The sequence below is a fragment of the Schistocerca piceifrons genome, chromosome 1 (assembly GCF_021461385.2).
Source record: "Schistocerca piceifrons isolate TAMUIC-IGC-003096 chromosome 1, iqSchPice1.1, whole genome shotgun sequence".
Classification (NCBI taxonomy): Eukaryota; Metazoa; Arthropoda; class Insecta; order Orthoptera; family Acrididae; genus Schistocerca; species Schistocerca piceifrons.
This window is the reverse complement of record NC_060138.1, coordinates 311,845,739-311,861,502: the sequence shown is the minus strand read 5'-3', so window position 1 is coordinate 311,861,502 and position 15,764 is coordinate 311,845,739. Positions and strand designations below refer to the sequence as shown.

The 15,764-nt window shown below is 39.4% G+C and overlaps 1 protein-coding gene across 1 annotated transcript in view; it reads left to right on the top strand.

Moving 5' to 3' along the window:
* The window catches only part of LOC124714657 (esterase FE4-like), a 197,372-nt gene that overhangs the window by 57,138 nt on the left and 124,470 nt on the right, over positions 1-15,764 (top strand). The window contains exon 2 of the mRNA XM_047243044.1: positions 1,620-1,763. Within this exon, the coding sequence (XP_047099000.1) occupies positions 1,620-1,763 (144 nt within the window). The remainder of the gene's footprint in view (positions 1-1,619; positions 1,764-15,764) is intronic.

Genomic DNA, 15,764 nt, shown 5'->3' with positions numbered 1-15,764 from the left:
GAAAGACTTACCTTAGGGGGAAAAAAGGACGGGTATACACTCACACACACACACACACACACACACACACACACACACACACACACACACACATCCATGTGTGTGAGTGTATACCTGTCCTTTTTTCCCCCTAAGGTGAGTCTTTCCGCTCCCGGGACGGGATTGGAATGACTCCCTACCCTCTCCCTTAAAACCCACCTCCTTTCGTCTTACCCTCTCCTTCCCTCTTTCCTGATGAAGCAACCGTGGGTTGCGAAAGCTTGAATTTTGTGTGTGTGTTTGTGTTTGTTTGTGTGTCTATCAACATATCAATGCTTTCGTTTGGTAAGTTACATCATCTTTGTTCTTACAATAGTTTAGGTTAATAATTTTCAGTGATTATATTGTTAAAAGTTGCTTATATTTTGGTATTACATACACTGACTCATTCCTCATCATGGAAAGATCTCCCTTTAAATGCTATTTCAGAATAAGTTGAATGAAGTTGTGAATTTGAATGTATGTCTTTATTTGTTTCCCATCACTATTGGTTCACCTTAAAATGAGATCTATGGAGCATGTTACATGAATAATTTAGTTTGTAAAATATATCCAAATATGAACACTTGTTGTTGTTGTTGTTGTTGTTGTTGTTGTGGTCTTCAGTCCTGAGACTGGTTTGATGCAGCTCTCCATGCTACTCTATCCTGTGCAAGCTTTTTCATCTCCCAGTACCTACTGCAACCTACACCCTTCTGAATCTGCTTAGTGTATTCATCTCTTGGTCTCCCTCTACGATTTTTACCCTCCACGCTGCCTTCCAATACTAAATTGGTGATCCCTTGATGCCTCAGGACGTGTCCTACCAACCAATCCCTTCTTCTAGTCAAGTTGTGCCACCAACTTCTCTTCTCCCCAATTCTATTCAATACTTCCTCATTATTTACGTGATCTACCCATCTAATCTTCAGCATTCTTCTGTAGCATCACATTTTGAAAGCTTCTATTCTCTTCTTGTCCAAACTATTTATCAACCATGTTTCACTTCCACTTCCAAGATATAATTCCACTTCCAAGATATAATTGGGGCAAAACTGAGCCAGCTAAATTATAGACATTATAAACTTGAGGACTAAGACAATAATTTACAAACATTTGAAAAACGATAAAAAAATAATCATTAGAAAAAAGAATGAACTGATTAAAATAGTACCAATAATTATGCAGAACGTCATTAGTTTATACAATTACAGCACATAGGGAGAGGCAGACAAAAGAAGAAATGCTTTGAGAAACATATAAAATGAAAGAGGGAATTCACTCTGTATTTGATTTATGACAAATGTACTATGAGAGCATTGAATCATATATTCTGAGTGAGTGATCTAGTCCCTCTGTTTCATCTACATCAACACATATTACTCTTCATCCTATTCTATATTAGTTTGAATGGAATTAGTATTTCCAAAAGGTTAGAGATTTCCCTTCTTTCTAGCTATTCGTCTCCAAAATATTTTGTCCATTTTTATAAATTTATGTAGTGTGAATATCCATTTTAACCAGTTTCTCCATAACAATTACAATATGTGAAACAATGAATCTTGACTCATATTTTACTGTCCATTGGTTTACTTTTACAGGGACAAAACAATTATGTAACAGTTACAACTACTCTAGGGTCTTTAAGAGGACTTGTGGAGCAAACAGCTTCAGGACTCACAACAATATATACATTTAAAGGTGTTCCCTATGCGGAGCCTCCTGTTGGTGAATTACGTTTTAAGGTAGGTAGACCTATTTAAAAACATTATGATACATCAATACAGTGTCTCATGTGATCATCATGTGTATGAGACCTTCTTGTTAATAAGCATAGCTCTTTAAAGATATGCTATGTAGCTTTTCTGTACTCTGTTTGTGTGGCAATTTGCCACTGTCCAAAGTGTGAATCATTTCAAAATATTATGCTATAATGGATTAATGAGCAGAAATATATATGTCAGTAACTAATGAATAGTAATAATGTAAATATGATTATCAGCATTCCTTATTCATGAGAGTTCAGCAAAACACGTAAGATTATGGGTCACAAACAAATTTCTATTTCTCATTTATTATTTACAAGATGTAGGAAAGAGTTGAAAGTAGCATTTTGATTCTCTTTCAGTTCAATTAGAATCTCCTTTTTATGTCACTCACAGATTAAGACCTGATATCTGTAGATCTTACTTTTTCCTGTATGCCAGCACAATGAGTGTGCTACTCTTTCATTAACACATTGGAGCCTAGCAGGTCAGAAAACCAGGTAATACCCGGATCCTGAGGAAATTTGCTACAGTTTACAGTTTTTTGATACATTCACTAATCTACTTACCTCTTTAGGCAGTATATCAGCTTAATCTTCCATCCATCCTCTTGATGAAAAAAAAAATATATATATATAGTTATAATAGAGGGAAACATTCCACGTAGGAAATATATATCTAACAACAAAGATGATGTGACTTACCAAATGAAAGTGCTGGAAGGTCGACAGACACACAAACACACACAAACATGCACACAAAATTCAAGCTTTCGCAACAAACTGTTGCCTCATCAGGAAAGAGGGAAGGAGAGGGAAAGACGAAAGGATGTGGGTTTTAAGGGAGAGGGTAAGGAGTCATTCCAATCCTGGGAGCGGAAAGACTTACCTTAGGGGGAAAAAAGGACGGGTATACACTCGCACACACACACATATCCATCCACACATATACAGACACAAGCAGTGTCTGTACATGTGTGGATGGATATGTGTGTGTGTACGAGTGTATACCCGTCCTTTTTTCCCCCTAAGGTAAGTCTTTCCGCTCCCGGGATTGGAATGACTCCTTACTCTCTCCCTTAAAACCCACATCCTTTCGTCTTTCCCTCTCCTTCCCTCTTTCCTGATGAGGCAACAGTTTGTTGCGAAAGCTTGAATTTTGTGTGCATGTTTGTGTGTGTTTGTGTGTCTGTCGACCTGCCAGCACTTTCATTTGGTAAGTCACATCATCTTTGTTGTTTTTATATATATATATATATATATATATATATATATATATATATATATATATATATATATATATATATATATATATATATATATATATATATATATATATATGTTTAGTACAAATAAACTATACTGGAATTTGTAGATATTACTCTAAAGATACTGTTTTTCATCATTTTTATTTTTCCCCAAAGTGGACAAAATTTTCATAAGTTGTAGGGAATGGTAGGTGTGGTGTCACCGCCAGACACCACACTTGCTAGGTGGTAGCCTTTAAATTGGCCATGGTCTGTTAGTATACGTCAGACCTACATGTCGCCACTATCAGTGATTGCAGACCAAGTGCCGCCACACGGCATGTCTAGTCTAGAGAGACTCCCTAGCACTCGCCACAGTTGTACAGCTGACTTTGCTAGCGATGGTTCACTGGCTACATACGCTCTCATTTGCAGAGACGACAGTTTAGCATAGCCTTCAGCTACGTCATTTGCTATGACCTAGCAAGGCGCCATATTCAGTTACTTTATGTCTTCTGAATAGATAATATTGTGAATCATGTACCATCAAGAGCGATTTTCATCATTAATGGATTGAAGTTAAGTATCAAACTAATTACGTCTGCTTTCTGAATTCTAATTCCTTGTCATGTTCCAGACCTCATGTCAGTACAGTCCTTCCCTCCTCACGCCAGACTGCGTGAGCTAAATCGCGTGCATTGCAACCTCCTCTAGTAACACGGTGTTGACACTTCTGGCAACACAATAGTAGGCTATTGATTTAAGATCACTTGTCAGCAGGAAATAGTAAGTGCTTCATTTATAAGTAAAGTGTTTTATTGTGAAATGTTTGTTTTTCTCATTTTTACAAATTAGAGAACTTCACTTGGGTATTAAATCTTTCAAAACATTCTGAAACACAAGAAGTATCTGGTCTCTTTCCTCACTACCTTTCCTGCAGCTTTCCCTTGTTCCCAACAGTCATTGCATCTTCTAGCTGGTTTTGTTTTCTTTACTGTTGGTGGCAGTTTCTCAGGAAAATGACGTGCTGTGAATCTGTTTGCACTTGCAACTCCAGATGCTGAATGTGTGTCTTTATTTAGTTCTGCTCCTCCTTTCTAAACCACTTGTTTTGCTAATTTACAGATAAAATCTACTAATGCAAACTTTTTGATATTGTGAATAATGTTGGCATTCACAACTGCCCTCACAAAAACATGGAAGAACATCTTTTTCCAGAATTTCACAGTCTTTCGCTGGAAGGAATAGTAACTCATCAGCTGGTCTGCTCTGTAAACACCTGTTTTAGACAAGTTGCAGTTTAGTACAAAGTCTGGCTTTACTACCTCAACATATTCACTCCTGGATATTACACTGACATGCGAAGTAGTCATCTTATGCTATGAACATCAACATGTGTACATCACATTTGTCTTTCCATTTCAAGCAGAAAAGGTGTCCTTTCCCACAAAACGTCATTCCCCTTTCTTTAGTTTTTGATTTATTAGGTCTCCAGGCAAACCTATCCTGTTCTTCATAACAGTTCCAACTTCCAGTGAATTTCTTTCCCATAGTTCTTCAAGGACTGCAGGACTTGTATAAAATCTGTCCATGTATACCACATGTGCTTTTCCCAAGTAAGCAGCAGGGATTTGACAGAATTGTCACAATTTCCTTTTCCTCCAGTATAAACTTCAGCATTGCACATGTAACCTGTTTGAGCATCACTTACAACATACCATTTTATCCCATATTTCTCTGGTTTGTCTTTCATATAAACACAGAATCCAATTCATCCTCGAAAAGGACTTACTGCTTCATCCACAGTCAGATTTCGTGATGGAGAAAAGACTTTTTGCATCTTTCTGTGAAAAAGTCCCAAAGAGCTCTTATTTTATGCAGAGGGTCATGACCTGGTTCTTGCTGAGGTGTCCATAGAGCATTATTGTTCACATGCAACATCCTGAATATGGCAAAAAATCTGTTTCATGCCATCAGCTGAGAAGCAAATGATGAAGCAAGCATGGGGTCTTCAGGCCAATAATCCCTAAGTTTAGGTTTCTTTACAACACACATATGCAAAATGATTGCAAAAAATTCATATACTTCATGTATCCTCACTGTTCTCCATTTCTTCCATAAAGATTTTGGTTTGATTCTGTTTTGATGGCAAATTTCAGAAATAGTATCAGTAGCATATATATATATGTCTCTGACTTTACTTTGAGAAACATGCTGCGATCAAAACATTTCAACAAAAAGCCTAGTTCTGTTGATAATGTATCAACAGGAACCTGAATTCCATTCATTTCTTCAAACAGAGGTAATTCAGGGAGTGCATTAAAATGACACCATTCATTTTGAAGGCAGGCTGTTCAACTGAATGACAAACCTGACTAATAGAAACTTGTGCATTAGCTTCTTCATACTCACTATCATCGTTTCTATCAGCAGTACAGTTTTCACTCTCCAACTCATGTGAGTCATTGTGAGTCGTCTTCCGAAAAATCGACGATGTCATCTGAAAGATCGTCAATTTCTGAGCCATTGTTCAAAAGTTATTCAACCTCTAAGTTTGACAAGCAATGTGTGTTAGTCATATTCACTATTTATATGTTTTTACACATGAAAACAGTGCACACAATAGTGCAACACGGCAGGCAACATAGAATGAGACAACCTTCAACAATATTCCGAGTGCACACGTAGTTCACGTAACACTGGTACCATTCATGACAGACTGGTGTGCACTAGCTATCAACAGTGCTCTTATGACAAGCCAAACAATTAGTCTCAGCACTTAAAAAAGTAAAACACATGTTTAAATCACAAATAAATAAGTCAGAAGTGAAGATCATATGACATACGTCCATCGGATTTGATGCTTGAAACATAGTGAAGGTATGTAGGGCGTCCATCAGCTCCAGTGTGTTAATTTTAAAACTTTGTACATGGCTGGAGCAGCAATCATAGAATGAAATCGTCTTGTAGAAATATTAAACATCCAATCAATGGCAAATTGGAAGGTTTATTAAAACCGCTTTACCATGGTTTCAACATTTATAAAAACATCTTCTTTAGAAGAAAATTATGGACAACTGGATTACATGTTGTGGCACAGTTATGTTAAAATATAGCCAAAAGGCTTCATCAAATATAAAATTTCACCTCAACATTAAATTAAAACATGTACAATACGGTTCTTGTCATATGGTACTTCCTCACCACTGCCACTGCCACTGCCACTGCCACTGCCACTGAGCTCTTCCTCTATTGTATTTTCAGTGCTAAGATGAAAATTCCTGCATGCCTTCATAGATGGTCCATTTCACTGTGCTCTCTTTCTTTATGAGTTTTCCTGTGGGATTTTTGTCTACCCTGTTTCTTTTCGTACTTCTTCATTAATTCTTTATATGTCTAGCTTATTTGTAGCATTTTTGTTTGGTACAACATTTCAAATGCCTCTAGTTTATTCTTCTCTGTCTTTTCAATGGCACATTTTTATGTCACAGGCTCCAGACATTCAGTTACTAAAATTTTTCCGTAACTCAATGTCAGTCTTTGATACCAGTAGAACTTTTGTACCAAAGGATACTTTATATTTCAGTGCTAATCTACTGATATTTATGATGTCTCATTTTATTTGTTTAAGAGAATTTGATTTTTTCTACTACCATCTCTCTGTCAGTTTTATTATGTGGGAATCCATTATTATTATTTATAGTGTTCTTCATCATCTCAATCTTAGCTTAGATTTTACATTACTTACAAATTTTACTTTCTACATATTCTTGTTCTGTAGAATCTGTAGAGAGAAGTTCAAAACATTATTTTCAATACTTAGTTTCACATCCAGGATTTCAGAAGTATGATGATACAAATGAGATTGTAAGAATTCATTGGATTAAAAGTTCTTGAGTTTCCAACAGTGTCAATTGATAAAAATTACATGAGCTTTTAGTCAAACACACCTTGTCCATTGTCAAGTGGAATGTCTGCCAGTTGGCTGCTGGTATGCCCCTTGTCAATGCTAGCTGCCATCTGTGACGTCACTGATGCTCATGGCATCACAATGTATGAGTATATGCTGGCTTGGCATTTGATGTGGCCATTGGATCCAATGTCGTGCTGTGCTGCTGGCCACCATCTCTATTTATGATGTGATTTTTATTTCAATGGTTCCTTTAATTACACAGTCCCAGAAGCCATTTGTGTGAGCCACAATAGATGTTTCATCAAATTTTATATGTTGTACGTTTCCTAAAGTATGCTCGGCTAAAGCAGATTTCTTGAGATAGCATAAGTGATAAAATCTCTTGTGCTCCTTCCTGAATTGGTCCACAGTGTGTTCCGTTTGTTCAATATAAGACCCAAATTAACAGCTTCTGGGATTGTATAATTAAATAAGCCATTGAAATAAAAATCATGTACAGCAACCTGGATGGAAACGGTGGCCTGCAGATGAGCACAGTGTGGAATCCAGAAATTGCATGATTGAAGTGGACACATTGAATGCCAAGTCAACATATGCTCATATATGGTGTATACAAGGGGCATACCAGCAGTCCACTGGTAGTCATACTGTCTGACAGTGGCCAAGAAGTGTATGGCTGAAAGCTTGTGCAGTTTTAATCACTTAATCCGGCTGGAAACCTGAGAACTTTTCATACAAATGAGACTGCCTAGAACACAATCTATCAGAGAAGTTTTATCTAGTGCATGATCAATACAATTTCATGTCTATGTGTCCTCTATTAAAAACACGCTCTCCCTTTTTTTCACATGTCTTCTTGACATCTTTTGATTATTTCAGTTGCAGTCTTTTGCCTTCTTGATGGGAAAAGCAGCATTAGCATGTTGTTTTCCATTTCTTAAACTTTTGTTAACATCTTCTGCTGGTATGCAGCCATTTATTTTTGGCACATTTTTCAAATTTTTCCAACAAGCTCTTAAATTATGTCTTTCTTTATTATAAGGGTGAATGCATTTTAGCTGCCATGTTATTTTGGCTTTTCTCATACAATATAAAACTGTTTAAAACTGTTTAATAAAGCACTTCAAGCAACCAGTAAAACTTTTTTCTCCATGACTTCAGTGATTTTCTGACAAAACTATAGCTAAAAATGTAATGATTCATTCTGCTAAGGGAATCGATTCTTTTCTTGTGTTTTATAATTACTCTTGGCCTTACAACACTTACATATTCTCTGTGCATTTTTGCTGCACCCACTGTTTCTCAGCGCTGTGGCATCAACTGTCACTTCCCTTGCCACCTTAACATCACTGCATTCTTATCTTTAAGGGAAACCCATAAACCTTTTTCACAACTTTGAGATGATTTCATTTGTTGACAGGCTTGCTAGACATATAGCTTTACACAGTTCCTGTCAGGTCTATTTTTTCCAGTTCATTTGTGTGAACAATATTTATGTAGAATTTATTTATGAATACATAGAAACCTGTGCCATTGGGATTCTGAAACAATTGGCACACAAGTGCAATACGATTTATGTTGTGAACAGAAATTCTGATCTTGTCAGTTTCTTGGTGGTAGGGTTGCCAAAGTACAGTTCAAAACAGATAACTCAATGCATTTTACAGTCAGTCAAAATATAAACATCTAAGACCCATTTTCATTGATTTTTTTCTATTGCAGTGTGTGGCAGAGGATACAAATGTATCACTATCATTGTCCCTCTTTCTTTTCCACAGTTGTTGGTAAGCCTCCAAATAACCTGCAGTTTCTCTGATTTTCCTGTCGTGGTTAGTTGACAGGATGTGTGGGGAAGGAAGTAATTTGTGTCAAAGGAGAAATTCATTTGACAAAATTAGTAAAGGAGGCAGAATGGTTGCACAATAATGAGCTTCAGGTACTGCCAACAGAAACATTTAATCTAATATAAACTAATCCTACCTTCTATATATTGTTTGGTCCTCTGCAGAAATAGTTGGTTAGAGGGGACTGGGTGGTGGGGGTTAAAAGGAGAGATAAATCAATAAGACCACAAGTGAGAGGGGACCCATCTTTTGTGAGAATGAGTAGAGGATGTAATATATTGTTTGACTCTTGATGAAATCTATGCTTTGACAATTTTTACAGTAAATTTCTACATGATATACAATGTCTCTCTTGTACCATCTGCTGCTGGAGTTCGGTTAGTGTTTCCATGACACTCTTGTTCTTGCTTATTGAAACTCAGATGAAACACACCACTCCTCTTCTGTATTTTCTCTATTAATATTATCTGATAAGTGTCCCAGACTATTGATCAATAGTCCAGGATAAATCAAACTTTAACTTACTAAGATCTCTGTTTTATGACTGAATTACATTCCCTTGGAATTGTTGCAATGAATCCTAGTGTGGCAACTGTTTTCCATGCAATTAATTTTATGTGAATGTTCCACTTCCTTCAAAGAAGATCTGAATACTTCACCCCAGAGCTGGTCTCTCAACAAATGTTATCTCTACCAGGAGAATTTATTAGTAGCACTCCCAACAACATTACTGAAGTACCTAAATTTGTACAAAGGTTATGCACAAAAAACCACAGGTTTCAACCTGTAGTTCCCAGTGATCTTTGTGCCAAATTTCCATTTATTTTTCAAGTCTTACAATCAAGTGAGTGTATGTGCATCATGGTGAGACCCAGAAGCAATTTTAAGCACCATATGACTGGCCCTTTGAAGTACTCACATGGCAGAAAAGACATTTACGTTACATGCATGGTTGTCTTAGGATAATCCTGATCAATTTCTTGAAAGCAGTATTTACAGCAACAGAGCTCCAGGATTACAAGACTAGAAAGGGAGAACATGACATGTCATCTGCTCCTGACCCTGTGAAGATGCCTGTGAAGTTACCACATACCTTTTCACCATTGGCACTAGAGTGACACAACAGTGGTTCATGGGTAACATGATATGCACATCCTATTCATTTTAATCCTGAGTGATGTATTCTGCTACTAGCATATGTGAGTGTGAGTGCACTGAGGTAGTGTCATTGTGCGTGTGTACTTAGATCAGCAGCCAATTGTATCAGTGTGGGCCGGCCACTAGAGACCACCTGCAGATGCGTGCACATGGCACCATCTCTGCCATGCCATCTGCTGGTGACTTGTACTTATATACATGTGGAGTAGCACCAACTCACCCTCACGACCTGCATTTAGCTGGTACTGCTCACATCAGTTGTTCTGTTTATCTCCTATGTTGTACCTTCTATATGATTCTTTTGTCTTGTTATGCGTGGAGGCATGAGAGGCTTGTTTCCATTATTGTTTGTAGATGTATGAATAAAGTCATATTTGTGTTACTAGGATTGGTTTCATGTATTACTTGGGTACTACACAAATGGTGATGAGTTTGGAGTGGTTTCAGGGTGTGCAACTTTTAGATGCAGTTTCATATGGTTTAGTCATTATGGACACTGTGCTACCAGCCCTGACTAAACAGCTTACTTCAGCAGTGACCACTTTGTTGGCTTCCATTAACAAACAGGTTACCATTCCACCAGTATATCCACCCAGTTTTCCTCCATATGATGACTGAGGCGAGGATTGGGAATCTTATGAAAAAAGACTCAGAAAGCCTTTTTGGCTCTCAGTGTGGCAGACTCAGATATGTGCAAAGCCTCTCTCTTGGACTCCACCTAAGGTGTACGGGTTACTGTGCCGGCTTGCCCCTTTATGAGAACCAGCAGCTGTTACTTTAGATCACATGTGCAGTTTACTGTCCAACTACCATCGCAAACAAATGCAGGTCATAGAGGCATGAGTTGAATTCTACTGATACCACAAGAACCATACCAGTCATATAGGTCCTGGATAGCTGAACTTAACAGCCTTAGCCATAAGTGTCAGTTCATTACTAATGCCCATAATGACTCTTCTGCAGACTGTACTGTGCGTGATGGAATTATCTGTTTAGCTCCAGGCAAGGAAGTGTGCCAGAAGGCCCAACTCTATTAAAAGCCCCCCTTGGGAGAAGTTTTGCAATAGCACAATCTTTTGAAGTTTCTCAAGCAGCAGGTGACCAAATTGAAGCACAGGATGATATGGCAGTTGTGTCACAAGAAGTGCCCACTTGGACAACAGATAATTTGCATGAGGAAGTGACAGTGGTGGTGGTTAAGATGTGGGCCCACCACTGAGAATACCAGGGCCAGCCCAAGCAGTCATGACTGCTGCAGTGCTGCATCAGAATTCTCTGTTTCTGTCTTGTCCTTTCTGTTTTGCCCAGCATGAATGTTCAGCAATGCCCTAAGCACAGGGCTACTTGTAATGCTTGCCAGAAGAAAAGCTACATAATCTCCAGGTGTCATTCGCTGCAGGTTGCTCAGCATATTGACATCAACTGTGTGACTCCAATACTTGCGACTTCTCCCAAGTTGTTTATCAAGTTAAGTTTTTTTGCCAAGTGCTCTGGCTTCAGGTTGACACAGATGCTGCAGTGAAATTATTGAATGCTCAAACCTATGTCAGTTTAGGTTCAATGGCGTTGACACTGATCATGCGGAAGTTGGTCAGTTACAACAAACAGAACATTGTGCTCTTGGGATAATTTATAGCACCTGCCTCTTACAAATTTCTGGCTTGCTCCATTACATTTATGGTGGTTGCTGATGCTGGTGTTGAGAACTTGTTTGGGATGGAAACATTATAGGTATTTGGATTTTCTATCACTGAGGCAGTTCACCTTGTGTCCAATCAGGTATGGTATTCTCAATTGGAAACACTGCGTGAGGAGTTTTTGGACTTCTTGTCAGAAGGTATTGGATGTGCTATGAATTTTTCTGTTCATATTTCCCTGAAATCCATGGTGCAGCCTCATTTTTGTTGTGTTTGTCACGTTGAAAGATCAAGCAAAAGCAGAATAAGACAGAATGCAATCTCTAGAGGTGGTGCAACCTGTTATGGTGAATGAATGGTCATCTCTGCTGGTTGTAGTTTGGAAGATGTTGGGGAAACTTTGCCTCTGTAGTGAATTCAGTACTACTATCGATGTGTAGTTGATCTTGGAGGCATGTCTTCTCTCACAACAGGAGGAACATTTGGTGAAAATATTTGTGGCCATTACTTTTCTAAAATTGATTTTTCTGAAGCATATCTGCATGCTTTTGTTGACAAAAAGCCTCAGTGAATTCTGGTTTTGAATGCTTCTTTTGGTGCCTATCAACATTTGCACCTTCCTTTTAGTGTGACTAGCCTCCATGCTATTTTCCAACAATGTTTAAAGCAATTGATTGTGCCTGCCCCTGGATGTACTAATTATCTGGATGATATTGTTGTCACAGGCTCCTCCACAGCCAGTCACTTGAAAAATTTCTGAACTTTGTTTTTCTGTCTTACAGTTGTCAGGCTTATGGTGTGAACTCACAAAATCTCAGTTTTTTCAACGTTCTATTGCTTAGTTGGGTTCGAGGTCCCACAGGATGTGATTCATCTTCTGCCAGGACACATCTCTGTTGTTACGTCTATGCCTATCCCTTGTCCACAAAGAATCTTCAAGCCTTCTTAGGGAAATGGAAATGAGCTTTTGGCGTCATTGGCTGGGAGGCCCCTTACAGGCAGGTCCAGCCTTCTTGGTGCAGGTCTTGTTACATTTGATGCAACATTGGGTGACCTATGTGCCAGATGGGGGTAATATGATGATGAAGACAACACAACACCCAGTCCCTGAGCGGAGAAAATCCCTGACCCAGCCAGGAATTGAACTGAGGCCCCTTAGGACAGCAGTCCATCATGCTGACCATTCAGCTATTGGGGCGGACTTCAGAGGGAAGACAGCCTGCTATCATAAATTTCTGATGGGGATGGCCACATTGTCCCACCCATTGCATAAAATGTTACACAAAAATGTACCTTTTTGCTGGAGCCTGGATTGCGAATGTGATTTTCAAATGTTGAAATCCAAACTACTCTTGGCCCCTGTTTAGCTACATTCTCTCTGGACCAACATATAGTTTTGGTGACTGACACCTCACAGTATGGTCTCAGCATGGTTCACGAGAACTGATGGCTCTGAATGACCTACTGCTTTTACTTATAAATCTCTCACTCTGACCAAGCAGCATTACTCTTGGGTGGAAAATGTGGCTCTTGATATAGTTATGCTCTCCAGAAATTACATGTTTATTTGTATGGCTCCAACTTCCACTTTATTACTGACCATAAATCCTTGATTTCCCTGTTTAACCCCCACACTGACAAAGTAGCACACCACCTACAACGCTGGGCGCTATACTTGTCTTCCTACAACTACAAAATCCATTTTTGACCTTTGTCTAAACATGCCAGTGTGGACGCCATGTTCCACTTTCCAGTGGGTCCTGATCCTGACTTTGATCATGAAGATTTACTTTGTTTTCATCATGATATGGAAACACAGGCTATGGTCAAGGGTTTCACAATTATAAGCTTGTGCATAGCAACTGCCATTGCCACTGACCCAGTCCTCTGCCAGGTGGTTTGGTTTGTTTAACAGGGTTGGCCATTTAAACCTCTGTTATGTCTAAACCAGTGCCACTGGGCTGTTTTGCACACTAAACTGTTAGCTATGAGTTTTTTGGAGAGGGATTGATGGTGAAATTGTCCATTTTGTCTTGGCTTGTGAGCAACGTGGTCAAGAACAGGCAGCTCCCAGGGCGTTTCTGTCCCCCTGGCCAGTTCAGTGCCAGCCATGGGAATACATTCTTGTAGATTTTGCAGGTCACTTCTAAATTTCCTGTTGACTCTTAGTTGTGGATGCATTTTTCCGATTTCCTTACATTTCCTGGTGTGTGTTGACATCAGCTGAGGTCACAATTTGTACACTTTTGAAGGTTTTTTTTCTATTGAGGGGTGGCTTTCTACCTTAGTTTTCGATAATGGGCCCCAGTTTGTTTCTCACACATTTCAAATGTTTTGTTCTCATCATGGCTTGTCATGTTACAGCTCTGCCAATCCACCCTCAACTATATGGTGAATCAGAACAACTCATGTGTAAATTCACGTTCCAAATTAAGAAAGTTTGTTGTGGATTCTTTACCAAATAATGCTGTTCTCTGCTTTATGAGCACCTATCACTTCATGCTCATGGAGTAGCAGAGCCCCACTGAGTTATTTCATGGCTGGCAGCGATGCAAGCTCCTTGACCTTCTGTGGCCTGTGCTGCACCTGCCGCAGTCAGGTGCTTCCAGCCACTTTATGCTGGTATTACCAGTGTGGGCATGAATATTTGGTTGCTGGCCCAAGTTGATATTGGACAGTGTTGTCCACCACTGGGGACATTGGCTTAATGACATCCGTATGGCCGACAGGCTGGTGGCACTCCACTTGGATTAGTTGTGCCCCCACTCAATGCTGGAAGATACTGGTTGCGGGGTACAGCCCCCCCTCACTGCAGCTCGGCGTACCACCATTCACCTCAAGCCTGTCCTTGCCTGCTGTGCAGGTGCTCCCGTCCCATTGGCTGCCTCCTCCATGAGTGGCACCCTGGGCTTCCAGCTCTCTGACACTGGTTGCTGGTCTGTCTTTGGCCTTGGGTCAATTGCACAGCCTGCTATTCCAGTCAGGTCACCTCACCATCATCTTCTCAACCATCATTACTGATAGGTCGAGCCCTGTCTCCTCTACACTGAGGCCTGCCTGCTATTGACAATGCGGAGATGATGGTGACACCCTGTTCCATGGTGACGTTGTCAGGTGCCATGCAGGACCACCATCCTTGGCTGTGCATGCTTCTCCACATGTTCCAGCTCTCTGCTCTGGTGCCCACCCAGGAGATCATCCCACACCAACTGTCGGCACCGGCACCCATTCCTCCAGATCCGCTGTATGTGTGTCTCATCGGGCCACTGGTGTCTCCTCCATAGCCTGGGCACACTCTTCACACAAGGGAGAGTTGTGCTGTGTCCTTTTACTAGTGCTTGTGAGTGTGGGTACACCAAGTGTACTGTTGATGCATGTGCGTACTTAAATCAACTGTCAACTGTATTAGTACGAGCCAGCCATTAAAGGCCACCTGTAGAAAGGTTTCACATGGCATGGTCTCCACTGTGCTGTCTACTGTTGACTCAGACCTACATAAGTGTGCAGCAGTGCTGACTGGCTCTCACTATGCCCTTTTAGTCTGTACTGCTAACATCAGTTGTTCTGCGTACTGATTATGTTGTATCTTCTGTATGATTCTTTTGTCTTGGTGTGTTGGAGTAGCAAGAGGCTTGTTTTGGTTATTGTTCAGAGTTTTATGAATAAAGTCATATTTGTGTTACTTGGATTGGTTTCATGTATTACTTGGGTACTACACTAAGTGCCATTGACTCATAAGGGGAATAGAGTGGTTAAGCTGACATTTCTTGCTTTATATAAAGACTTTTTGGCTATCAAATTTCATTGGTAGCATTTTGAATGTAAGAGTATTTTTCTTTCTTTGGTTTTGACTGTTATTTATAACTAATGTTATAAATCCAACAATTTTCTACTATTCTCTGCCTCAAATTCTGAGATGCTTGAACAACAGATGTCTATGCTAGCAGTAGAAGACACATTTTGAATTTTCTATATTAATGAGCATAGAAATAATCTAAAAACTTTTTGCTATATGAGTGAGCATGTAAATAATATAGAAACTGACTTCTTTAATGGCTACTGTAAAATCCGTCGTTATAAGTTACAGTAACACCTATGTTGAAAATAATATAATGACCAAGGAATTTTTAGGGTAAGGGTTCCTTTGAAATAAATCTGCTACCTGTCACACTTCCTACAAAT